Source organism: Manis pentadactyla, chromosome 1 (genome assembly GCF_030020395.1).
Source record: "Manis pentadactyla isolate mManPen7 chromosome 1, mManPen7.hap1, whole genome shotgun sequence".
NCBI lineage: Eukaryota > Metazoa > Chordata > Mammalia > Pholidota > Manidae > Manis > Manis pentadactyla.
The window spans coordinates 155,584,272-155,610,440 of NC_080019.1; the positions used below are offsets into that span (position 1 = coordinate 155,584,272).

Here is a 26,169-nt window from a genome sequence, read left to right on the forward strand (position 1 = left end):
TCTTTCCCCTCTTAATAGCCCGCAGTATACATTAGAATAAAGAACCGAGCCCAGGACGGATATCTGACAGTCACTGGAAATGGAGCCAACACACGGGCGACCTCAGTGTGCATTGCCCCCTACAGTGGAAGGACGACGCAGATCTGGCACTACTGTCGGGGACTCTTTAAATCCAAGGTAACAGAGCTCGCTCATACTGCTCCCTCCTTCTTGATCTTTGGTTTTTTCTTCTGGAAACCAGAATTTTGCCAAATTAAAGGGCATCATAAAATACTGCAGCCTCCAAGAAGCAGTTTGTTACATGATTCTCTACTGACATGTGTATCACTAAATTGTTTGATCTAGAAAATCCAGTTTTTCTTCTAAACTAAAAACTAAGGTTCTCACATATGGATATGCCTCAAGGATTTTTTTTTAAACCAGTGATAAAAGTCACTAGATCCAAACTGGATTGTGCTTTTGTGAGACATCCCTTCCTCTGCCAGATAAAGCCAGCTATCCTTGTGATTCCAAACACAATGGAACCTTCTCGTTTTCAAACTACAGAATGAAGCAGTAGAAGAACGAAGCTTTAGTTGGAGAAAGCTTAGAAAATAAAATGTAGGTTGTTTTCTGTGACCCCCTCCATTACATTTACTGCTGTGAGGAGTTGAACACAAGTTTTATTGTAGCACCAGTGGAATATCTACTCTCTTCTCATGCTTCAACAAAAATGAAAAGCACTTAAAGTAATTATTGTCTGGATATCTATCACATCACCTGAAGTTTTTATAAGAAAACCAAGCTTGACCTAATACATTTAAGCTAATAACAGGTCTTAACATTTAATTCTAATTCAACAAACTTTTGTTGCCCACCCCTGGTAATGCAGATTACTTTTACAAACAAGTACCTCTATTACGGTAGGTTCATTTTTGTGCCATCTTCTCCCCTCAGCCATAAGGAAGACTTAAAAACTTTACTGAAATTGTATAATTATGCTACATGGCTTCTTCTTAGATAAAACACAATCATGCCTTAGATTTGTTCGCATGAAAGAAAATTGACCTAATTCAATTCATTTTAGAAAACACAGTGCTGCCAATTTATTTCTTAATCCTCTTAGGCCAGTGATACATGTCTCGATGTGATCGGTGGCCGGGACACCCCTGGAGCGAAGGTAGCCCTGTGGGCCGAACACGGGCAGGTCCAGCAGAAGTGGCGGCTGAACAGGAACGGGACCATCAGCTCCTATCTCAGTGATCGGCTGGTCCTTGATGTTAAAGGTGGGCCTCTGGTGAAACCCAGGGTTTTGTGTTTTGGGAAAAAATTTTAAAATTCAAATCTCCTCAGTAAAAGAAACCTTTATAAATAAGAGAAATATTGAGTCATTTTTAATTATGCTTAAAAAAAAAAAAAACTTTAAGATATGCCATTTAACAATTGGCTATATGGATCAAGAAGAAAAAGCCTAAGGACAAAGTCTAAGAAGGTTTTTGTTCATTTGCTACATGATCTTTGAGAACAATTTTAAGTTTGAAGCAGCATCAGCCATAAAATGCCGTCTGTTTCTTAGAAGGAAACATCTCTAACTTTTTGCTGTGCACTGGTTGTAGTCCTTAAAAGCCCTGAGTTAAAACCTAGGTATCATTTAAACTTGTTTTTGAATTCAGCAAGATAAGGGCCAACATTATTGAGGGCTTTGGATTTAATTGGGTTAGACACAGCCACTGTCAGCATCAGAAACACACACATGTTGTACCTGACTGAGCCAGGGCGCTGTGTTCCTGAGACATCGTTGCAGCACACTTACGTAATCATCTGTTATACCTCTTAATATTTGAGTCATAATATCCAATTTGAGATGAATAATAGCCAGGCCTTATTTAAACTCAGTTTCCCATTCCAGGGTGCTTTGTACATGACGACGTATCTACCCCACAGTGGGCCGAACAAAAGCTTGTGACTGTGTTACACACCTGTGTGAACAAATAATCTTTTCTTGGAAATTTCTATTTTAGGAGGAAATTATTATGACAAGACACATGTAATTGTAAATCAGCCCCTGGAGGAAGAAGAAACACAGAAATGGGATATTGAAATCTTGTGAGACACTCTGTACCATCTCTAACAAGAGCAAAGGAAGAAGGAGCCTCATGTCCTGAGGAAAGGAAGCTGCTTGTGCTCATGCTCCTCGATCACTGAGCAGAATGACCTTCTTTCCCTTCACCACAGAAAAGCTCAAAATAGTCTTCCCAATGATTCATTGTTCTGTGAAGAATACGTTTTGGTTTCTGGGAAAGGTTCTATTCTTGCATGATCTCCAGCTCTGGTGAACAAGTTTCTTGAAGTCTGTTTTTCTCTCTCTCCCAAGCACGTGTCCTGTTGCTGATAGTCATCCCAGGGCACTAGTAGACACGGTCGGCCTGTGAGAGGCAAGGCCAGGGAAACAAATTCCTTTGGGCTAAGCCATACTTCTGCAAAAAGAGGAATTCTTTTAGCACTATCTGAAAACATACTGAATAAACCTCCCTGCTAAGCTGCTGTATTAGCTAAGCCTTAAAGGTTCTCTCTCTTGAGACTTCTGCAACTGAAGCACCATAGGTATTCATACTTACAACTGACCCCAGGGAGGGACCCCTGCTTTGTTAGGAAAAAGACTCAAATACTGGAGTATTTCCTATGGGCCAGTCTTTGCTCAGGCCTTCAAACTAAAATATAACCTGTGGCTATCCTTGCACTTTATAAACAAAGAGCCTCTGACCAGTGGTTGACTGACCTGCCCTCAAGACATGTTTATGAGATTGTGTTACCTATGTATAAGAATAGTCCATTTTTCTTTGCCTAAAGTAAAAGAAAATTTCAAATGTTCAAATAAAAACCAAATAGTATTTATAAATGACAAAATTCAAGTTTTTCACACCCATTTTAAGTAGCCTTCATTTAAGCAAAATCAGGTAGGATGTCATCTTTGACTTAGCTTCAGGTGTAAACAACCACCTTCAACTGTACAATTCACAATCATTGTTCCCAAACTTTTGCCAGAAAGTGGCGCCACATTTGCTCTATTTTTATATAGAAAAGTTAAATTCTCCAGTGATATTTTTAAAATATCAACCTCTATGCACTTTAGAATGTAAAATGACAGTGAATTGTTTAAACTCAAAAAGACCCACTGTATTATTTTTTAGAGAGACTTGATCTTTCCATGTATATATTATTAGGTGTTTTTTCCTTCAATCTCAGGCTTTTTTGTCATCTTTTAAGCAGCATCTGTAAAGCTCCCTTTTGTCCCCAGATGTGAGTGCCTCTCATGTGGCAATATAATTTAATGAAACTTATGTTATAGGGGTAACTTTAACGGGGGGTGGGAAGGGGTGTATATGCAAAGGTATGTATATTTTTATTATAAAAAAACAAGTTAATTTTTGTTTTAATTGCTTAAAATTTTCCTAGAGCCAATAAGGCTCTTTAAAGAAGCTGTTTCTTCCAAAGAGAACAAAGCCAGGTAATGATATTTAAAATGACACATTTATTGGAATTGTGCCTTTTCTACCACACTGGATTAAATAAACTTCTCAAAAGTATCATTCTGTCACTTTCTGGGACACCTAATTTGCTGTTCTTTTTCCATGCGCCACTGTTGGGTTATTAGATACACAGGTAAGGAAAACTGGTTATAACCATTCTTCTCCCCAGTCTCGTGGCTGAAAGCAATAGGGACTCCCTAGCACACAAATCTTTGTTTTCCATACGTATGTGGAATAACAGACATTGGATCTCTGTAAAAGCACTAGACTATCTGGATTAAACATTCTGTCCAGAGGGATAACACCCGACTTTACTTTTCCTCATCTCCAGTAAGTCTCAGGTCCTTGACAGAAACAACTGAACTGTTTCAAATTTGCTTTGGTGAATCCACCGGTGATAAAGGAAAGCAAAGTCCATGAGCCTGAAAAAGGAGAAACTAGTCATGAAAATGCCACTTAAGTGTTTTCTCCAAAAACTTCCATGATTGTCAATACAGCATATCTAATTATAGTTTATGTAAATTGCAACTCCCATATGAAAACTTAGACACAATGAATGCATTCTAATTTAGTAAGAAATTCTAATCATCCCCATGCAAGGACTCTGTCAATTGTGTGAAATGTTAAATCCACACTGCAGTCCTAAAAAAGCACATTACCCATAATTCCGATATAACACTTCCCAGCTACCACCAAACCACAGGAAAGACGTATTTTCGGTTGGGACAAACCTGTTTCCTCATTCGCCATCATGTGTGTCTCTTGTTCTTTAAGGAATGATAAAGGTAAACCATTTTGAATTTCATCCTTTTAAAAAAGCAGGGGTTAAGAATTCATCAATCTTTGAGGACTAATAGCTAGGAGGGTTTTTCTAGAATACAGGTTAATTCCAAGAAAAATCATAAAGCCTTGATGCTTAAGTGAAATTTATTGAACATTATAAAGAATTCTTTTGGTAAAATGTTATGGTGTTTATGTACACACACACATCATTATATATATCATTATAGTCCTCACAGATTACTATTTATATGTAGCAAATAGTCAAGTCAAATATGAAACTGCACCTGGTGGAGCAGAAACTTGGTTGATATATCAACTTATCATTGAAACATTCAAGTTTCATTTAACTTCACCCATACTTTTTTTTGGGCAACAAAATTTGATACTCATATATAAATCAGCAATTTGTGAACATCATGCAGCAAAATATTACCAGCTATGTGATCTATAAAAACTTTCATTCCAGTGCAGTAACCTCCCAACTAGTCTCTGCTTCCCTTTCCAACCACCCTGCACAGTGCAGTTAATCATCTCTTCCAGAAGCTTCAAAAATTCCTCATCACCTCTCACATTGGTTGGTTATCAAAGTAACCATGGTTTTTAAAAATAGGGGCATGTGGGAGTATGTACTTTTGAGGTTATATATAATAGTAATCTAATCCTCTCTAGGTCTGGCCCTGATGGCTGAACAATCTAGCTATGGAGACGTCTAGGGGTCCCCAACTCTCCCTCTGATCATTCATGGAGTAAATCCTCAGACAGCTGATTAGGAGGAACAGGGTGAAGCCACAGGACATAGGTCCTAAGGATTGTACAGGGAGCTTTAATCATAAATGCAGAGGCTCAAACCCAGAGGAGATGAAGCCCGGGAATTTATAATTTCTTAAAAGTTGATTCTTGTATCAGCCAGTTTGGGGAGCTGCAGGTGGCAAGTTTATGCAATGCAGATATTTTTCTCCATGATCTATAGAATAAGAGATTTTTAAAGAACATCAACAAAACCACATATAAAGACAGATCTGCAGTGTATAGGATGGGAGAGGGCCTAAGATGGAGGCATGAACAGACTGTGCAGCTGTCCAAGTATAGGCACCATGGCCTGAATCAGGGGGATGTGGGCAAGCCCCCAAAGGCCCAACAGGCAGGAAACTGGAACTCAAACAGTAAGATCTGGGAATTTTCTGAACAAAAGCATGGCACTGAGCTATGAGAATATATGGATTATCAAGGAGAAGGGTGGTGGCCACCTGTTAGCCTGGTGACATGAGGCCTGTGATGGAAATGCCCTGAGAGGAAACCTCTCCCCTGGGCATACTCACAGACTGATCCTGATCTGACCCTACTGTGAGCACAATATGGTCTTTAAATTGCAGTCTCACTATGCTGTCCAGCCATGGCATCTGTCTACCTAGAAGACCCTTCTTCCAAAGAGAGAGAAAGCCAGCCTTCAAAAGAGGAAACCAGCAGGTTCCAACTTTTTTTGCAGGAGCAACTATTTAAGAGACACATTTACTAACAATTTGCAGGCAATTCTAAACACAGGGTGCCCTCTCCAACCCAAATATCGGCTCACCCTGACATTCACAGTAATAGCGTAGTTCATGTCCTCATAGTGAAGACAGACACATCACAGATAAAGGACGAGAGAAGTTAGCAAGTACATGAAACATACAAACGATACCACAAAAACCCAGTAGCCGCCCCAACAGAGGCAGGCACAGAACACTCCCCTCTCTGGTTCCTATCCTCTAGCTACGTGCTCTGCGTGTGGATTTCAGAAGGACCACCTGGGTTCAAAATGCACCTCCCCATGACTTACTGGGTGCATGATCACGGCAAAATCCCATCTCTGTAGGCTAAGGACAGTGTCAGGTAAAAGCCACGTAATTCACAGAAGTTTTCTTTTCCAGACTGGATTTAGCTTCATAAGAAAGGAGCCACTACAGATGAGCCTAACTGGCTCATCTGGTTAGGGAAAGAATCTGGAGGATCACACCTTATTGAATATAACAGCTAAGACAAGGAAAGCTTTAGATATTGGGGGCCATAAGCTGATACTCAGAAAACTGTTATGCTAAAGATTAAAATGTGTGCTAATAAAAATTTGCTACTTTGAATAGGTGCAAATTCCCTCAAAGATGACAATAAAAATGTACATAGAATCAATGTTAGAAGGGACCTTGTAGGTTGACTATTTCATTGGCTCTCACCTGGTGACTAAAGGTTTTTTAGAAGTTAGTGAAAAGAATATTCTCAAACCCTACTCAGAAAGAAAAACATCCCAAGAGCTGGCCTGGTACTCGCATCTGTGTCCCGGTATGCTGTTGAACAAAGGCAGTGTCACAGAACACCAACGTCAACAGGGCTGTGACTGGGAGAGCAAGACAGAAACAAGCCCACTGCAAAATCACGTCAGAACTCAGGCAAAAGTGAGACCACCTGTCCAAACCACAAAAACAGCCAAATGTCCGTGTGATGATGGCTAATCTAAGAGACTGCAGTGCTTTACTAATTACAACTGTAGTCTCATTTAATTCCTCCTGTTAAGATTTACAAGAGCCCCAGTCACAAAATTCCTACTTCCTGACAGCATCCAATCCACAGCAAAGCCCAGCTCCCTTAATCCTGAAAAGCACCCAACTCAATCCTAAATCCTGTGAATCCTTTCCAATGTCCTTTTACTGAGATGCCCCCCAGTTCCCAATGGTGTGGTCTTCCCGTTGAAACACGATCAATAAACGCAGCTTTGTCTAACTACAGGAGTGCTCTCAGCTACAGGGCATGGGTATCGCCATCCTTCCAGAAGTGTTATGTCATTTGCAGCCTTCATCTGTGATGTGGGGAAGGTCAGTGACAACCTTGAGCGTTGTTGTATTTCACTTGCTAACGGCAACATTTTACCCATCCCTGAGTTAATTCCAACAAGATTATTTCGATGTTCTTAAAACTTCTGGAGAAGTTTAAGATGACGAATACCAGAGTGCCCATAATGCACTTATTTCTCACCCAAAATCACAGGGCTCTTCTTATTCTCCATCATGCTGGGATGCAAGTTCTTTGCAAATGACCTTTGATATGCAGGATGCTAAAGGTAGCGGCGTGTCTTGTCCAATCATAGCACACAATAGAGATCTAAGTCCACGTTAATTCTAAAATACTTCTACTTTCCATCTGCTCAAAATGGAGCCCGCCCAGAAGAGCCCCCAAATGTTCCACGTCATCCCATAGCCGCCTAGAAGAAGGGAACAGACTCTGCCTGGCGTTGAAAGCTCTGCTCTAACCCCACGACGTTGGGTGGGGGCCTCTTCATAACGAAGTCCTTCTTCATGTCGAAGAAAGCAGCACTTTGGTGCTCCCCAGCCGGTCTGCAAGGGTTCTCAGAAAGCTGCTTGATCTTGTTGCAGCAGCTGCAGTTTCCACCTACTAGAAACACAGAAGTGAGCCCTGGCCGGGACTCCAGTAGAGCTGATGGCCCAGGTCCCAGTCTCCACGGGAATCTGCAGAGCACCGCCACCCGGCTCACTCGCAGGCCCGTGTCCCTCCCAGTGGGCAGAGGAGTTGGGGCTGATCAGGGCCTCAGAATATCCTCCTATTGCCTTATAACCACTGTTCATTTTAAACTGCCCTTTGTTTGCAAAAAGAAGGTCAATTTTCAGGGTTTTGCCTGGAAAAAGGGGCCCCTGGAAATACGGTGCAGTCTCAGATTCACCTTTTGGAAAGCAAGGCACTGTCCTAAGGTAACTGCTTCAGACAGAGCCAGAGACCTTTGCTCAACTCAGCACAAATTCCGTCTTCTCAAAACCAGGCCTACCATGCTACTGCTTCAAACATCAGACATGCACAGACAGGAGAGCCGGGAGTACGCCAAGGCCAGGCTCCCGTAGGCCGCTCCTAACTAACATGTGTGAATCCACCCTTCCAGCCACCTTACCTATTCAACCATTTATTCATAACCAACATGCCCACAGCACCCACTCCTGCCACCACAAAGTGTACAGAGGGCCATTTACACACCTTCAGCTCTTTGGGTCACACATGCGCAGCACTCTGTTCACTCTGCAAACACTCAGCTCAGCCACTCAGCACAGGAAGAGACAAGGCTGGCTCGTGTGGGAAGGAGGCGCTGGTGTCCAGGGGAGGGAGGTCACAGCCTCGCTGCCCACTCCCCGGGTGCACTGGCCCCCCCCTCTCACCTGCCCCGTGCTCCTCAGCACCAGCAGCCGTGGCCACACACCGACCCGGGGAGCCACACCCTCCTTGGCAGTGTCAAATACAAGCCCTGAGATGGTGCCCAACAGGAAGTTTCCCCATGAATTGGACCGTGTGCCAAGAACACAGTGAAGGCACACGGAATATAATAAAACACCGATTACTAGTAAAGCCCAAAGCTATGACCCCAGCCGGGCATTCTGAATTCAGTTAATGACATGACTCAGCATAAAAACTTGAGCCCTTCGGCAATCACACTGCTTTTCTCCCTCCCCATTGCCTTTCCTGGAAAGCTAAGGGTGGGGAAAATGGGCTTTATTTATGATTTCTCTTAAAAGATACCACAGAATAAATCATATACTGTCAGAAAGTAGGAAGTTTAAGGGACCATTTTTTGAAATGTTTTCAACTATAACACAAGTGTCTACGAGGAGAGCTTTGTAGGAAATTTTAACACTCAATCTTATAGGATCTGAAAAAAATGTTATGTGCAAAAAGCTTCCAAAAGAAATACATTTAGGGTAACGTAACAGCAAGATCCCTGGATTATGTAGTTATCTGAACAGTTAGTTACACTTGCATTTTCCTTTGTCCCCTTTAAAAGAGGGGCACTGTTCCTCAGTAAAATATCTAACATCGGCAATTTCAAAGCAATTGATTTTGCAACTTGGTAAACTCTCGCAATGGTTTTAGGAAAGTAGAAGGTAAAAGCCAGTGTCTGAAAATAACATCTAGGGATGAATGTCAGTATCCAATTACCTTTGCTTTCCTCTGGGGCATTCAGAATTGGCTTGCTCCTAAATGTGTGCCACTGGGAGCAACACACTCTGTGGGGCTGCTCTCTTTAAACATTTCTGAGCTGTTCAAAGATTTCCTCTATGTCGCCAGTGGATTTCAAACTTCTGGCTATGTGCAAAATGGAAATTCACAGTATGGCTTTTGCTTCTCACCCAGTAAGCAAAATTAACACTTTTATGCTTCCCTTCTGGAAAAGTGGCAGAGGAGGGCAAGAGACACATAAGCAGCACCTTCTCAAGACACCCACCACGGGGAGACCTCACCGCTCTGCAGCTCAGTGTTACAGCCAACCTCACATCTCTGACTGCACGTCTCCATCTCACTAAACCCCTCAGCAGGATCAGATATGCAAGTCACGCAGCTAGGGGCCACCAAGGAATCGCAGTTATGCAGTGCTCCGTGCTCCTCTAAAAGTCAGAGTGGACCTGGGACCTTTCCAAAATTTGGGAGTCATACATGTTGATGGGTTCACTTTGGTAAAATAGACAAATCAGCCTGCTGCTGACCCACATGGCAGGCCCCAAATGTCCCCAGCAATGCCACCCCTGAGAGGTACTAGGAAAGGCCCCCAAATCCTCACCCTGCCACAGTGCCTTAAGGATCACCAGGACCAACACAGGGATGTCTCTGGGGTCCTGTCCTACCTCCAGCACCACCAGTAAGACGCAGGCAGAATCTGGTCTGGGCACATCAGGCAGGGCACCATCCCCAGCCTAGGCAGGCAATGTCAGTGACAGCCCGCTCTCTGGGCCCAGCTGAGGGAGAAGACATGGCCTACCAGTCCTCCACTCTCGGGACTGGGAAAGAGCTTAGCAGAAGTAAAATCAAACAGGTTAGTGACACAGAGGAAGTCAGGGATAACTGGTGGTGGCTTATGATGAGCCAATGTTATGAGTAAAGAAGATGACAAAGGAAAACAAGGGTTCAAAACCCAGTTGTTAGAAAACCAGTTGGTGGCAATAGTGAAATGCAAAAGGGAATTAGAAGAGGAGATGGGAGCTGAGTACGTTAGTGGCAGGCACTGGAAGACACACAGCTGTTCACAGGGCCACACCATGTGGCTGCCAAGGGCCAGGGCTGCCTGGATCCAGAAGGAACTGGTTCCAGCCTCCCTGACGCCTGACCCTTCTCCAGTTCCCACGACCCACTCCCTCAACTGCCCCTGCCCTTCTTGCACTGGCCTCGGCGACTCGCCATCCCTCGCTGTGCAAGGAGCCTGCCTAGCCATGGTGACAGGGCATTCTTCACAACGGAAGCATAAAACAGGCTTTGGCCTTCAACTCATGGGCAAGGATAGCGCTGACTTTGGGCCAGGCTCCAGCCAGTTCCTCCAGGAAGCCTCATAAACACAGGGCTTCACTTCACACAGAAAAGCCAGATGAGGAAGCAGAGGTATGCTTACTAACTTGTTTTGCAAGTTCTGGCTTTGAAGGTAGGAGGGGACTTGCTGCCCCTTGGGACTGGAATGTCCTCTCCTTCTCTGACCTTCTGACCCACCTCTACTCACTCATCCTCGCAGTCTCACTCCGCTTGGGTGCCATGCCTCTGGCGCCCCAGCTTCACTAAGTGCACCCCTCCACGCTCCAAGGGTCTGCCCTGCAGACCCAGGATGGATGCCTCACAGTTTGGAAACTGTCTTCATGCCTGTCTCCCCTCCTACCACCACCTCCGACCCCAAAGCCCCTTCAGGACAATGCCTGCAGCTCAGGGCCTGGTGCCGTGTGCTGAGGGACCCAATGATGGTGTCTTTGGGACTGGACCAGCAAGGTCATGGCAACTGGGAAACCACGAGCACCGCCGCCCAGCCCTGCCCATGCCGGGCACTCCCGGACAGAATGTGGTTTCACTGCAGTGGTATATATGGCACATGCGCTTTTAGGCCACCCATTCTAGACGCCCTTCCTACTGTAACTCACCAACTGGGCAAAGTGGGAACCTTGGTGACCCAAGGCTTCAGTGGATATGGAGTTTCTGTTTGGGGTGATGAAAATATTTTGGAAATAGTAATGATGGCCACACACCAGTGTGAATGAATGTATGTCACCAAATGGCACACTTAAAATGGCTAAATTGGTGCATTCTGTGTTATAAATATTACCATAAAAATTTTTTTAGAGAGACAACGAGCCCGGCCTTGGGTCAGTAACATATCACCACTCCTGCAGCTACGGTGCTTTCTTCCCAAACCAAGGGGACATTTACTTGGGCAACTCGCAGTGTTTACACAGACCCAGGTTCGTGATGTTCCAGGAGGAAGCCCACAGTGGCAAGGACAGAAGGCCAAGGGAGTCTGAAGCCACCCCTAGAGCAGAGTAACCAGGTGAGGAGAGGCCAACATGCTCCAGCCCGCAGGGCGGGGCGGCCATGGCCATGACTGGCTGCTGGGCTGGGCGCAGCGCTTACTTGTTCTGGTAGGTGCTGACGGTCAGGCAAGCAGAGTGGGCCAACCCTGGGGGAGCATCCACTCGATGAATGGTCCTTCTTGGAAAATATAGCAAATCCCTGGGCTAAAGGAAGAAAAATTGAAAATACCTGCTCAGGCCTCTCTGTTTTAAAGAGATCAACATAGGCTTTGAGTTTCAGGTCTTCATTCTAGAAACCTCCGCCTGGTGATTCAAGAGGCACTCTGTACACCAGGCTCCTGTGGCGTCCTGCCCATCTGGCTTCACTGCGTCTGTGGGCCCGTCACTGTGAGCCGCAGTCCTGGGGAGGCTTGCGTGGCTGTAGCCACGTCCTTCATCACAAGCTGAGGCCAGTTACACTCGTGTGTATGCCCTGGAGCCTGGACTCTCAGTGTGCCTGATGTGCAACAAAGGTTCCATCAATGTTTGGATGAATGACGACACTCCCCAAAACCCTTCACTTGAACCTAAAAACCAGACATAAGTAAAGACCACTTTCTTGGGCAGGCGAACCTCCTCCACCTGGTCCTAGTTCTTTCCCAAGCCAGTGGGCAGAAATATTCTCCCCAAATCACTCCTACCCTGACCTACCTCCTCCTAGTCCCACCCAGACAAAAATGCATCCCACACAGCAGTTGCCTAAGGAGAGAAGAGGGAACCTGAGGCCCGCTTATCTCCCCTTGGCGACCATGGCGGCGGCCTGGCTCCCTGGTGAACGAGCACAGGGCCTGGCAGGAGAGCTCAGGAAATATCAGACTAAAGCAGCTCTAAGTTCAGGCTTTCCTTAAGACCAGAAACAATATTCAATTATATATGTTCACAAGGGCTACCTTGGGGGCTCACTCATTTGCCTAAATGATACCAAACAGGGAAATGAAACACTTCAAGTAAATAATGCTTTAGTTGTAACTACAGCTACCATTTGCTAAGCATCTCTGAGCCAGCCCTCGGAAGGAGGCCCCACATGTATGATTCATCCATTCATTCATTCTTTTATTCCACAAACATCCGGTTAGTCCTTCCTCACCCTCCCCATGCCAGGTACCATGCACTGGGGTCAGGGCCCTGGACAAAGACCTGCCCTTTTGTAGTATATTCCAGAAAAGAAGACAAACATTTGAGAAGGGAGAAGAGATGACAGATACAATGAAGACATCCTCAGGGGCAACAGAGCAAAAATAACACAATAAAATAATGGCAAGTGGTGGTGAATGCAGTGAAGACAAATCAGTAGAGGCAGGCCAGGGGATGCTGCTGACAGATGTGGGTGCCTGGAGCACATCAGCAGAGAGTTCAGGAAAAGAGTGAGTCAGCCGTGTGATGACTGGGGAGAAAGGATTCCTGGCAGAGGGAAGAGCAAGTGCAAAGGTGCAGAGTCGGAAGTGTGCTGGGCACTTCTGAGGAGCACTGTGTTGGCCAATGCGGCAGGAGAGTCATGAGTGAGGGTGGAAATGACTGGAGGGGAGGTGCAAGGCAGCAGAGGGGCCAGATTACAGGGCCTCTGGACTGTTTTAGGGACTTTGGCTTTCATTTCTGGGTTTAATAGAAAGTCACTGGGATCTGGGCAAAGGGCTCACAGGATCCCAAATGGATCATTGTAGGTCACTTCAGAAAAGTCTGCAAAGGGGATACCAGAGAAGAGGCTTTTGTATGAATCATGTCCAAGAGTTCAATGCAGACATTCAGTAGACAGCTAGATATGAATTGAGAGTTTAGAGACGTGGACCAGAGAGATAACACAGCATTTAAAATACATCAGTACAAAGAATATTTAAAACCTGGGGAGTGGGTGTGGACTGAGCAGAGAAGTCCAGGAAAGGAGCCTGGAGACCTGACTTTCAGAGGTGGGAAGACCGAGGACAAACTGCAAAGGAGGATGAATGGGACAGTCACCCAGCTGGCAAGAGAATGGGAGGGGGTTCCCCAGGAAGAAGTGGGAGTGGCCAGCTGTTCAACACTGCCGACAGGCGGACTATGGGAGTGCTCAGAGTTGACCACTGAACTTGACAGAGTGAAGGTCCCTGGGAACATGGTTCTGGAAGAATGGCGGGGATGAAAGCCTGCCGGGAGGGGCTCCCGAGAGCAGGGGAGACGACGTCTATGTCCTAGTCCCTGGCACCTGGGCATATCTAGGTTTCATGGACAAGGTGAATTAAGGTTGTTGATGGGGAGAGTATTCTGGATTATCCAGGTAGGACCAGTATGTAATCACAAGATCTGTCAAAGTGGAAGAGGGTATGGGAAGAGAGAACCAGGGATGGCAGCATGAGAAAAACTAGGCTCCGTGTTTGTTGTCCACTGTGAGATGGAGGAAGGGGCGGCCCCTGGAAGCTGGACAGGCAAGGACAGGGAATCCCCCCTAGAGAGACCAGAAGGGACGCAGCCCGCTGACACCTTGATTTCAGCCTAGTGAGACACCTTGTGGGCTTCTGAACTGCAGACAATTAATACATTGATGTTGTCTTAAGCCACGGATTTTGTGTTAATTTGTAATTTGATAAGCAGCAATACACTGCCATATAGCCATCTCACCCAAGGAATTTCACTGTAAAGGAGGCAAAGTTTTATTTTCTAATTCTTATAACCTACAAGGTAAATACTGTGATCTCCATTTTAATAGAAAAGAAACTGAGACAAACTTGCCCAAGGACGTGTAGATCCTGAGTGGCAGCAGCTGTATTTAAACCCAGGTTGCCAATACAGGGTGGTCTTCACCCTGAGACCTCAGGCTTGGCAGCCACTGGAGTGAGCAGGAATAAGGGTGAGAAGGGCTGCGGCCTCTCATCTACCCTCCATGCCCACCACACCCAGAGTCCTTCAGCTTTTCTGTTTCGTATATTGGGCGCTTATGCAAGATTTCATCTGAAGAGTTTCACTGACTAAAAAACGCATGTGTACACAGACATACAACTTGGAGAACCTCGATGGACACTGCTGCCTCTCTCTTTCAGGAGACTCAGGGCTCCTCTTAATGAACTGCAACCGGGATGGGCTTAGCTCCACCTCCTCCAAAGTACCCACACCGCCTACACCTGAGGAGCACCATGAAGTCTGACCCTCCCAGGCCGGGCAAGGAGCCCGTTGCCTAGGTAACTCAGCCCTTGCACCAGAGACCATGGATGGCTTCAGCTTTGGCTGAAAAATAATCAACTAAGACCCTAAATAACATGCTTTGCCAAGAGCAGAGTTTGGCAAACCCTTCCTGTGAAGGACCAGCTAGTAACTTTGTGGTTTGTGGGCCACATGGTCTCTGTGGTGACTAGCTGATGGCCAGCGCACCATGAACATGGCCCTAGATGGTACACATCGGATGGATGTGGCTGTGTTCCAGTGAACTTTATTAAACAGGCAGGAGGCCATATTTTTGGTCCATGGGCAGTTTATTGACCAAGAGCATAAAAAATAAAGGTACCATTATTGTTGTCTTTAAGTCTCCTGGAATGTAGGTACACATCCTAAAAAGGGAGATTGTTTCCCTCAGTTACTGGCAGTCAGGCAAAGATTTTATAATCAAGAGGCCAACAAGACACTAAAATTAGACTTTAATTATAACTTCAAGACACAAAAAATACAAAAACAAAAACTGTATGCAAGTACATCAGGTTGGCAGAATTTGTTGAATGGTTTGCACTGCTATATTCTTGCCACTGAAGGAAACGGAATTGTTTTGTAGGACAAAGTTTAAAGTTTAATTGTGGAGCTATCCCTCTGAGCTTGCTTTTTCAAGCACCCCACCTACTGGGGCCTGGCTATGACCCCATCCAGGCTAACTGCTCAGCGACAGACCTCCTATGCAGCACAGCACTAACCATCAAGCACACACAGGCCGCCGGGCGTCCTGGCGGAAGACGCCTCAAGACTTTTCACAGTTACTGTTCTTCTGGTGACTAAATGCAGGGGGGAAGGCTGGGAAGTGCAGAGAGAATCTGCTACACAATCAGGGGGCAAATGGGCCAGACTGGAATTTTACCAACAAAAAGTCCAGAGAGGTCCCTGGCTATGCTCGGCCTTAAGCAGCCTATAGCCCAGGGCTGACACCGCGTCAGCTCTGATGAAGCTGCCCCAGGGCCAGACTTCCACTTTACTCCACAGAAGTCAGGGAGTCCGTGACTCACTCCTGTTGCACTTGGATCGTACTTAGAGACAGATTACTAGATGAACTTAGTGCTTCCTCAGCTCACTTTTACCAGTCCATCCTTGAGAAGCAGTTCGTGCTCACTGGAATGAGACACTCTGGGATGCACTCCTGCGAGAATGTTACATAAACACTAATCCTCAAGCGTGGACTTGCCTAGGGGCGGCGCCCAGGACAGAGCCACATCCCTTCACTGTGAACTCGTGCGCGGGGCACCCGATCCTGCCCTCAGCCTCCACGCTGTACTCCTGCACCAAAGGCACAGTGGGCTGGCGGAGACACCAGTGTTCCTCCCCCTGCAACTGCAGGGCAGGAACCTGCAGAGCCACAGCACCCAGGAATGTCAGAGAGCTTCCCGACGACTCAACAGGCAGAGTACTTCTAGAATATCTCCCACCAAGGGCTGAGATGAATTGTAAGTTTCAGATAAAAAATAAAAATGTATGATCAGAAATGTATTTCATGCCACACTTAAACCTGCCAGTACTGGTTCTCACTTTTAAAACAGGTGATCATGAACCCCTGATCCACCCCTTTCACTTTAATAAAGCCCTGCTGAGTCCTCTATATCCCACTATCTCATTCCTTTAAACCTTCTATCAGACAGCTGAATGCCCATAATCTCTGATGGGAAAGCCAAGTTTCAGATATTACAGAATGTCTAAAATCCTAAATATAATCCTTGGCAAATAGGAAAACTTTGAATTTTTTAGTCTTCATTCAGCCAAAGGTATTTTAATGCTCTGCAAAAAATACTTAAAAAAACCAACTTTTGGAAAATGTATTGATATCAAATTGCTCTCAAAGGACCTAGTAAAAAAAAGGTCTTTTTACCAATAACTATTTGTTCTCACCTTGTATTAGTACAAAAATAAAACCATGAAATACCTAAGCCAAAGAGTTAACAATTTTTGGCAGCCACATGAGAGTGAAATCAACACTTGTCAAGGTGCCAGGGCTTAAGTGAAACCATGACCTTCATTCAAGTTGCCCCAAGATTTTCACAAACAGAAAAAAATTATCTATTTTTGGCAGCTAGAGAAAAAGGATAAAATAATAGCAGATGCAAAGAGTACTTGTGCCCTCACCTTATTAAAGGCCATACATTGTGAAACTAAAGAAAAACTCATCACATTTTTCTGTAGATAAATTCCATAAATACCTGTTTCAGAGGAATGTGTGGCTCCACATAAGGCTGGAAACAGTCTCTCCCCTTTGAGGAGGAGAAGGAAGCCGGTTTGGGGGGGTTCACCTTGGTCCAACGTCTCTGTGAGGTCAAGGTCTCCGGAGATGGCGCAGCAAGAGTGGATGGACGTGGCCCAAGAGCTGAACTGACTCGGTTCCCTGGCCCATCCTGGGCTCCCAGCAACTCCTGCTTCCCAGAGCTGAGCGATTTTCTTCTCTTACCTCAACATCATCATAAGGTACCTGTGGGGTCAGGTACACACTCGAGCCAGCCAAGGGGCCAAAGTGGCACTCCAGCTTCTCCTGGGTCCTCCAAAGCTCATCCTTTAAGAAAGGAGAAAAAAGTGGAAAGGTGTAGAGAAGAAGTGAACAGTGTATTAGAAATAAGATGTGTATGTCCTTATGCCAGATTCAATGAAAGAGCCAATATTTCTGCCCTCAAGAATCTTCCAAACTAGTGCAGAGCCCCGAAGACGTGGGCAGCTACCCAGGAGATCTGGCCAGGCAGCCACAGGGAGCCACGACGGATTCTAGGCAGGACAAGGACACAGCCCAGCGGACACTATAGAAAGCTCACTCTGACTACTGTGGGGAGAATGAACTGTGTAAAGAGATCAGTGGGGAAGCTACTAAAGCAGCGGCCCAGGGAAGAAATGGCCAGAGGGCAACAGAGAAAGCAGAAGACTGGAGAGCACCCTAGAGGTGGCACCAGGAGGGCCTGCTGAGGACTAGACACAAAGGGGCACGGGATGGGGGGTCAGGAAACACTGGGGCGATGCATTAGCTGCCAGTTCCACAAACTGAAACAGGAAAGGCCTGCAAAAGACCAAGCTTTCAGGGAGAAAAAGAAGAGTTCCACACCAGAAATGTGAAGTTTGAGCTGATAAGACCTCCACAGGGAAATGTTTTTAAGTATGTTTCTGGCTAAGTCTGAAGTTCTGGCAAGACATAAGGGATAGAGATTTACATTTGGGAATTGCCTGCATGAAACTGATATTTAAAGCAACGGGAGCAGAAATGATAACTTGGGAAAAGCATGCAAAGCAGGAGGCCCAGGGCAGGGTCTGTTCCCTCTCCCCACTCACTCAGTAGCTCTCCAGGGCTTAAGTCAGACCGAGGGGCCTAAAGAAGAGCCACCTATTCCTGCAAGAGACAAAGAAACCTCCTTTTCTCAAGGCAGGCGAGAGGCGGTGAGGTGGCAGTTAGGACACGTGGACATCAGCCCTTCTATGCACTGGGCACGCGTCCTAAATGCTTTACGTGCATGAGTTCCACAGCCCTCCCATGCCCTGCCTCCCAAGGTGGGTACTATCACTGTCTCCAGTTTACAGGTGGGGAAACTGAGGCATGAGAGCACCCAGCTAACAAATGATGGAGCCAGGATTGAAATCCAGGCAACTGGCTCCAGGGTCCTGTCCCCACAACTCTATGTTCCCCTTAAAGAATTATCTTACAGAAAATACAAGTCACTTACAAAGGACACTAAAGAGCCCCAAGTTTCAAGCAGATTAATGTACAGTGCCTGGCATGTAGGCAACACTAAACATATTAAAAATATTTGCTGAATAAACCAATGACCACAGCTTTGGAATCAATCCCACCAGTGGACAGAAAAGGATCCACATTATTAAAAACATCATGCGGGATGGAATTGGATCAGTATGAAAAAGTCTGGAGAGACATCTTCATAAAGACCAGTGGGCCACTCCAGTTACAGATCTCAGGGGTTCTGCTTAACACATGAAGAATAATTTAATGGTGTCTAGGCAGCTCCCAAGGAGCCTGATTCATACCAGGGAGCGGCCAGCAGGACCTGTGTAGTCAGATTCCTGTGGTAGCTGGAACCACTAGAGAATCAGGGCTTCTGGTTCTCTCCCTGATGGCCTGAAGAGCATCTGAGGACCACAGGGTGAGTTTATGCTTCCCAACTCCAGCACTTGGGTATTCTCCATGTCTCTTTTCTTGTTCAAGGTTATTGAAAATCCTTTCAATTGTTCATTTATTTTCATTTCTCCTGGACCTTCCGCCTCTGAGCCTGCCAAGCACAGCCTACTAGAAAGAGAACTGGAGTCAAACCACCTCAGTCCAGGTTTAGTTACAAGCTAGGTGACTTTACTTCCTTACTTTGTAACATGAAGACTCCCACTGTTGAGGACAACAAACAACAACTTATCTTCAAACCTACTTAAATTGCAAAGCAGCGTACAAGTATAATTGCTTCACCGAAATGTTAAACTTAAGCACAAACAAAGCTCCTCAAGTCTGTCTTCTCCTTTAACTCATGACTCCCAACTGTCTGGAGAACTCATACATAACAGCAAAAAAAAGAACCAATCCAATTAAAAACTGGGCAGAGGATCTCAACAGACCTTTTTCCAAAGATGATATACAGATGGCCAACAAACACATGGAAAGGTACTTGGCATCACTAATCATGCAGGAAGTGCAAATCAAAAGGACTCAGAACAATGAAAAAAGGAAGGTGGGAGCTTCTCTCTTGGCTGGGGAAAACCTCCTCTCCACTGACTCAGCCACAGAATCCAAACTGATACATGTGTAAGTATCTGAGAAACTCCCCTGGACTTCTGATCTATGGATTCCCCAATGCAGGTGGGGAACAATCCTCTGGTTACCTCCTCACTCAATTCCAGACTAACTAGAATAACAGACTGTGCGCTGAAGCCAGTTAACAGGCGCTGTGGTCACTCAAACAGTCCCTCAACCTGGCCAGTCGTGAAGTGCCTCTAGACTTTTTCTGTCATGATATTAACATGCCTTTCCTAAGCACACACAAGACCAAACTTCTTCAGAATGCAGTATTTAGAACCCAGCTTCCAGTGTAAGACTGTGACCTCCTACAGATTGCTGGTCTCTCAGTACTGGTGGTGGAAAGAAAAATAAAAACAGGGTGCATCCTAATCTAGCTTGGGGGCTGAGTTTAGATTCAGAAAGCTCATCCTTCCAGCTTTAATAAACATGGCCAAAGGAAATATTCTTGGCCACCTGGAACTGGGGAGAAAGGAGAGGAGGGATGTGCAGGGCTTAAGCAGATGAGCTGAAAAAAGCCCACAGTGGTTCTAAAATACAGAAATGACAGCCACAGAGGACTACATATGCCAAATAACTTTCTGCTGGTTGTGCCCAAAATATGCGTAATCAACCCCACAGATCTTTTACATTCATAGTTCTAAGATGTCTAACACCTACTCTTTTACAAAGTGCTGCTCCTAACCAGGTAGTCAAGCACTAGCTCAGAGAGAAGCACCACGATGTCCATATTTTCTGAATTCAAATCATGACTTGGTCTGGCAAGGACTTATAAATTCCTTTAGGTGATTGGGCCAAAAGGATGGTATTTCAGGGACATTTCAACTTCTTATGATTGCCTGAGATACAATTTCTGGAATCAGGACTTGTACTGAAAAATCTGAGAGTATTTATACTTTAGCCAGATACAAACAGCTTCAGGATCCTTTACGCAAGCTAAAGAGAAAGGCATTCATCAGATGAGGCCTAATGGGATCTAACAAGGCAACCAAGTTCAGGCATGGGAAGCACTGGTAACGAGTAACAAAGTCCCAGGAGCTACCACACAGCCAGAATCGGGTCTCCTCACTATGGAACCTCATGAGCCGCTCTCCTTCTCCTCCCATGCTGCCATTGTGAGTCAGCCATGGGTCACAGCAGGGAATCTCTGAATGCAGATGAAACTAAAACTCAGAACAGGCCCTTGGTTGTCCTGGACCACCTGGCATGCAAGGATCTCAAACCTCTCTAAAGCAGACTAGTTCATCCTAAGTCTGTACTTTATAAATGCAAAAAGTGAGCAGAGAGAAGGCAAATTATTTCTCAAATGTCAGTCACTAATGTAGAATAAATAAATAGTTAGCCATCTTTCAGATTTGAAAACCAATGCTATCCTCCACCTGTGAGTACCTCCCCAGGAGCATTTCAAGGGCCCTGCCCCTCAATGCTACCCATGCATGTGGCTGTTTATAAGGGTAAAGTCTCTTTCTTGAACATGCAGCTGGTACATGATCTGGTCACGGCTCTGGAGCCTCTAATTAAGTAGATGGGAGCAATAAAGTGAGGCAACTTCAGGAAGAAAATGATCACCTGCCTTAAATTATGATGACAGGATCCACCAAACAGAAATGTCCACCATATACCAAAGCATAAGCTAGCCCCCAGAACATGCTCCTGGAGGTATAATGTTACTTTCATAAACTTTATAAAAATACAATTAAGTTTTTGCAGCTCTGTCTTGCCACTGGGTTTCAACCCCGGATAAGTTCACTGTGGATTCACTGTGACCAAAGAAAATGACAGCAAAATGGTCTCAGAGTGAAAGGGTTATACCCAACTTTATTTCCAGGTGGCAGGTCAGTCACTAAAATCCCATTCACTCAGAGCAAGTCTGCATGCAGCAAGCCAGTCTCTGCTTCTGGGCCCTTCTGTCCGCACAGCTGTCTTCTGGGCCTCTCTGTCCACACAGCCATCCCACACAGCCATCCTCTGGGCCTCTGTCCTCGGCACTGCCACTACTCCAGCCTCTGCTCTGCTCTCCCGCAGCCTTGCAGCTCTGCCACCATGTCGCGCCCAGAGCACTGGGTGGAGCTCTTTATACAGAGTCAGCAGCATGTATTGCCCACAGGGTGCAGTGAGCTAGTCAACCAGGGCCAGGTGAGAATCCTGGCCACAGGAACTCTCATTTTATCCACACTCCACCCCTCCAGGATTCTCTCCTCTCAGTCTATGGGCCCTTAGTCCTCTGTAATGGTCCCTGTGCAAGGAAGCTTGAACGTTGTTCTCCAGCCCCTCCAGCAAAAAGTCTTGAAGACGCACAGGCCGAACTTGTGGCTCTGTCTTTGACCTCTGCCTCTTTGGTCTTAATGGCTTGAACTGCTGCACTGGTTTCAGTTGTTGCCATAGCTTCAGTAAGATCCTATTTGGCTTCCCGTCTAGTTTCCCTCCAACTACTCCTGCCCGTATCAAATCAACCCACATCTGGGTCCTTGTGACCTTCATGGGGCCCCTCAAATTCCTCCTGTGAGTAACAGGTCTTATTTCTTTCTGGGTTCTCGTTGCTTCAGCTACTGTACATATCACCTCACATTTTGTAATCGCTGCCTCAAGGCAGGCTGCACTGTCAGGGAAGACAGATTTCCCATCCCTGATCCTGACAGAACAATTCCATCCACCCCTAAGTCCCACAGCCACCAGTTCAGCCTGAGTATAGGGGAGGACCATAGAGTGCTCCACGACTTGGGGAGGGGACTGCTCCTCTCCTTGGGGAACTTGCAGCTGCTGGGTCTTTATTTTCTTTACAACCACTGATCATGCATTCAATACAGGAGGGGCCAGTGCCTCCGGCACCACCCCTTCATTCTTCTCCAGCTCCTCCATTTCTGGGGCTGATGGCACTTTCTCTCCATTACCCCAAGTGCCTCCTCTGCTACAGTGCCTCGCAATAATGCCAGCTCAGTCTTCAGAAGGTCTCTTACCTTCAGCTCAATGCTTCGCAGCTGACGTTCTTGTGCCACCTCCGCCTGTGCTTCCCTCAGGAGTTTTTTTCTTTGATGGCCTCTTTCTCCTTCAGAACATCTGGCAGCACTGCCATCTCATCTCCAATGGTACCTTGCTGCCAGTGCCCTCATGCTGTCTCCTCCCACATCAGTGCCATCTCCTTCCTCAGGGAATCCACAGAAGTTTGCAGCTCGTGTTCTCATGCTGCCATTTCTTGGGTCACCTCTGTAGACCTTTTTAAGACTGTAAGAAGCTGCCTCCTGGGCACTCTGCTTCTCAAAGGATCTGTTTACTATACCAAGAGCCACCCCTACTGCCTCAGGTGTCACCTCCACTTGCCTCTAGTCCTGGGGTAGGGTCCAGTCCTCTAGGAGGCAGGCCACCTCGGACCACATACCCATTGGGGGATGATCCACTGTCTCCCCATTCACAGGGGGCAGCCCGCTGAAGCACCCCTCCCATAAGGACAGCCTGTCTTTTTCCTTGGTCAACAATGAATCCTGCCAACTATGCCAATTGTCTTGCAAATGGGTTTCAGCCCTGGGCAAGTTCACTATGGATTCACTGTGACCAAAGAAAATGACAGCAAAACGTTCTTGGGGTGAAAGGGTTATACCCAACTTTATTTCCAGGTGGCAGGTCAGTCACTAAAATCCCGTTCACTCAGAGCGAGTTTGCATGCAGCAAGCCAGTCTCTGCCTCTGGGCCTCTCTGTCCACACAGCCATGCTGCACAGCCATCCTCTGAGCCTCTGTTCTGGGTACTGCCACTACTCCAGCCTTTGCTCTGCTCTCCTGCAGCCTTGCAGCCCTGACACCATGTTACACCCAGAGCACTGGGTGGAGCTCTTTATACAGAGTCAGCAGCCATGTATTGCCCACAGGTGTGCAGTGAGCTAGTCAACCAGGGCCAGGTGAGAATCCTGGCCACAGGAACTCTCATTTTATCCACAAGCTCCATGCACCCAACCATGTCCATCTTGAGTTTTGGGAGATTATGTTTAGCCAAAAGATAACATGGAATCTCCTAATTTGAAATGCACTTAAAGACTAAACAGGTGGTACCTCTTCTTAAACTGGCACGGGGCTAATCATCATCAAACCTCAGGTTCATCCTGGGGCTGATACGTGAGGATTCTGCAATGGGGACAGCCTATTTACCTTATATCTCTGAGGTCGGTGAAACTGAATTGTTGCCCTTTTCTGATCAAAATCTTTTCTCAGCTGAAGAAAGTGCACTTTGCCATCTCTATTTAAAACCTTCTTTCCACTGTCACACTGGCAGACGTTTATGTCTCTTCCATAGCACATAACCCAGCTGCAAAGACTCTTCACCTCAGAAAGCCTGAACAGTGGGCGGTAATACATGGCCAGGGCAGGGTCATCTCTGAAAGAGAAGGGGCTTCTGCTCCCAGAATTCCTTGAAAAAAGTCTCTGTCTTGATGGGCACAATTAAACTTTCAAAGAGACCACTGGGGGTGTCGCAGTTCAAAGTCGAAGGCCCACCCACTGCCTGCACCTTCACCTGCATACAGGGAACAGAGCTCTCTTCCTTCCCACTCCTTGCAGGCTGTGCTCTCTTGCGCATGATCGTTCTGTCTTCAAGACAAAGCAGTAAAGAATCACCAACTGGCCGAAGAACAAAACACAACGGTGAGGCTACCCGGGGCGCCAGGGTGGGATGCACACATCTCTGCCGTTTCCTCCCGGACGGGACACTTCTCCCAGGGTGAGATTCAGCCTCAAACATGACTCAGATGACATATTCATGTAAAGGGAAGCATGTTTTTCTCCTATGCAAACCCTGTCATGGAATTTGTTTATTAGGAGGTATATTTACCCCAAATTAAATAATTTAACTGTCTCAGCAGTTCCTACTCACAGTTTAGCCTGTGGCCACTGACACAGCAAAGTTGAAAATCCTGACCGTGGCTTTAGTGAGCAGCAGGTCCCCAATCTAATGAGTTACAAACACCTGACTAGAGCAGGACTCACAGGGGCCCACCCAACTGCTCTTCCCCAGGGCAGCCAGCATGCCCTGGGCCGGTGGTGTCACCTGCTGGCTGGAGCAAGCAGCTGCCTGCTCCAGATGCTTCCTCAATTACCTGAACCTCCTCTCTTCACATCTCAGCTTATTGCTGAAAACTGCCACTTTATCAGAAACCCTCCTCCCACATTAAAAAAAAAAAAAGAACAATTTAGAGGCTGAGAAGTGAAGGCTAAAGATATTTATATCCCATATTTAAAATGCTATAACTTGTCAACTGAAACAAGACATAATAAAATACCAGTATCATTAGCCTCTAACTTCTCCGACTTCAACGTGCACACACATCACCTGCGCAGCTGGAGTGCAGGCAGGGCTGACGTTCTGCGTCTCCTACAGTCTCCCAGGTAAAGCTGCTGCTCGTCCCCAGACCACACTTGAATTGCCAGAGGGGTGACACTCCCAAGCACTGCCAAGCCTTTCTCACAACTATCCCCAAACCACAACTACTGTCATACTTAGAATCCCAGGTGTCCTTCATCTGGGGTTAAAGAATGGTGATTCAAATTATATGAATTTCATAAAACTGCAAAATTATAAAGTTTATTTTTTTGGGGGTCCACTGCTTTCAGCAGATTTTTAAAGCACTCTCCCCACCCCTGTTTCCTCCCAAAAAACAGGTTACAAACCAATTCTCTTGTGAAAACTAACTTATCCCAGAGACCAATGACTATAGATAGTTTGGTTTTCTATTTTGTTGAGCTATCAGAATTGCAACAACACTGTTTTCTCTTTTGTCATCATAACTAAACTATATTTTCAGCTATGCTTGTGGACTAAAAATTAGTGGTCTAGCCTGGGAAGCAAGCACCCTGGAACAGTGTATTTATTACACATTGAAACAACTTAGAAGGCAACCCAAATGTAAACCTCACAAATTAGGACACAGAACACCCAAATATAAAAACTCTCTAGTGGCCTCATTTGAGCTTCTAAATTTTGTACCTACAAAGAGCTCAGATCAAGCGCTTTTGGTAGGGAAACACAGGACCATGTGGAAAAATAATACAAACTGATAATAAATTTTGCACTGGAAGGGATAAGGGCTCAAGATTAGAAAAAAATAAATTTTAGTGTTTTAGGACATGTTATCAATGAGACACATATTTTCTGAAAATGTTTCCTATTCCTTTTAAGTTTTCCAGAGCAGTTTGGTTTCTCAACTAAAGAATCAAAGCTTCAGTGAGATGAAGTATTTGCTAGTACTTGGAACCCAGAAACAATGACAAAATACAAGGAGATATGAAAATAGACTCAGTAAAGAATACAGCTTGCGCAAAAAAAAAGGTACCTGCTATCTTTGAAAGCCCAGCAAATGGGGGACATCTGGGCACTGAGATTTTGGGAGCATTCTCACCACCATTAGCTGATAAGAGTGACTCACTGTGCCTACACTGTTTGTGCAAGCATTGGGGTTTATAATGAACACCTGCTTTCCTTCTGGGAGACTGGAATTTTGGTATGTGCCAGGTAGAAGGTTCCTATGTGTCAGCCCCCAATAAAAACCCTACCACTGGGCGTCTAATGAGCTTCTCTAGTTGGCAACGTTTTACAAGTGTCACTATCAGTTGCTGGA

General features: G+C 45.8%; 2 protein-coding genes across 3 annotated transcripts in view; one reads left to right on the forward strand and one right to left on the reverse strand.

The window, feature by feature from the left end:
- The window catches only part of CRYBG3 (crystallin beta-gamma domain containing 3), a 111,078-nt gene extending 107,512 nt beyond the window's left edge, over positions 1-3,566 (forward strand). For both annotated transcript variants that reach the window (XM_036916564.2, XM_036916565.2), the window contains 3 exons: positions 19-177; positions 1,106-1,265; positions 2,001-3,566. In XM_036916564.2, coding sequence (XP_036772459.2) covers positions 19-177; positions 1,106-1,265; positions 2,001-2,089 — 408 coding nt within the window. In that variant the 3' untranslated portion in view covers positions 2,090-3,566. The remainder of the gene's footprint in view (positions 1-18; positions 178-1,105; positions 1,266-2,000) is intronic.
- On the reverse strand, positions 3,391-24,134 carry RIOX2 (ribosomal oxygenase 2). Its single transcript, XM_057501979.1, is given in 13 exon segments — positions 3,391-3,936; positions 4,241-4,267; positions 4,270-4,316; positions 5,616-5,700; positions 7,549-7,572; positions 7,575-7,625; positions 7,628-7,712; positions 8,486-8,609; positions 11,706-11,806; positions 16,013-16,153; positions 17,244-17,345; positions 23,708-23,936; positions 23,938-24,134. Coding segments are annotated over 13 exon segments (1,377 nt in total). The 3' UTR covers positions 3,391-3,772.
- Positions 24,135-26,169: the final 2,035 nt, after the last annotated feature.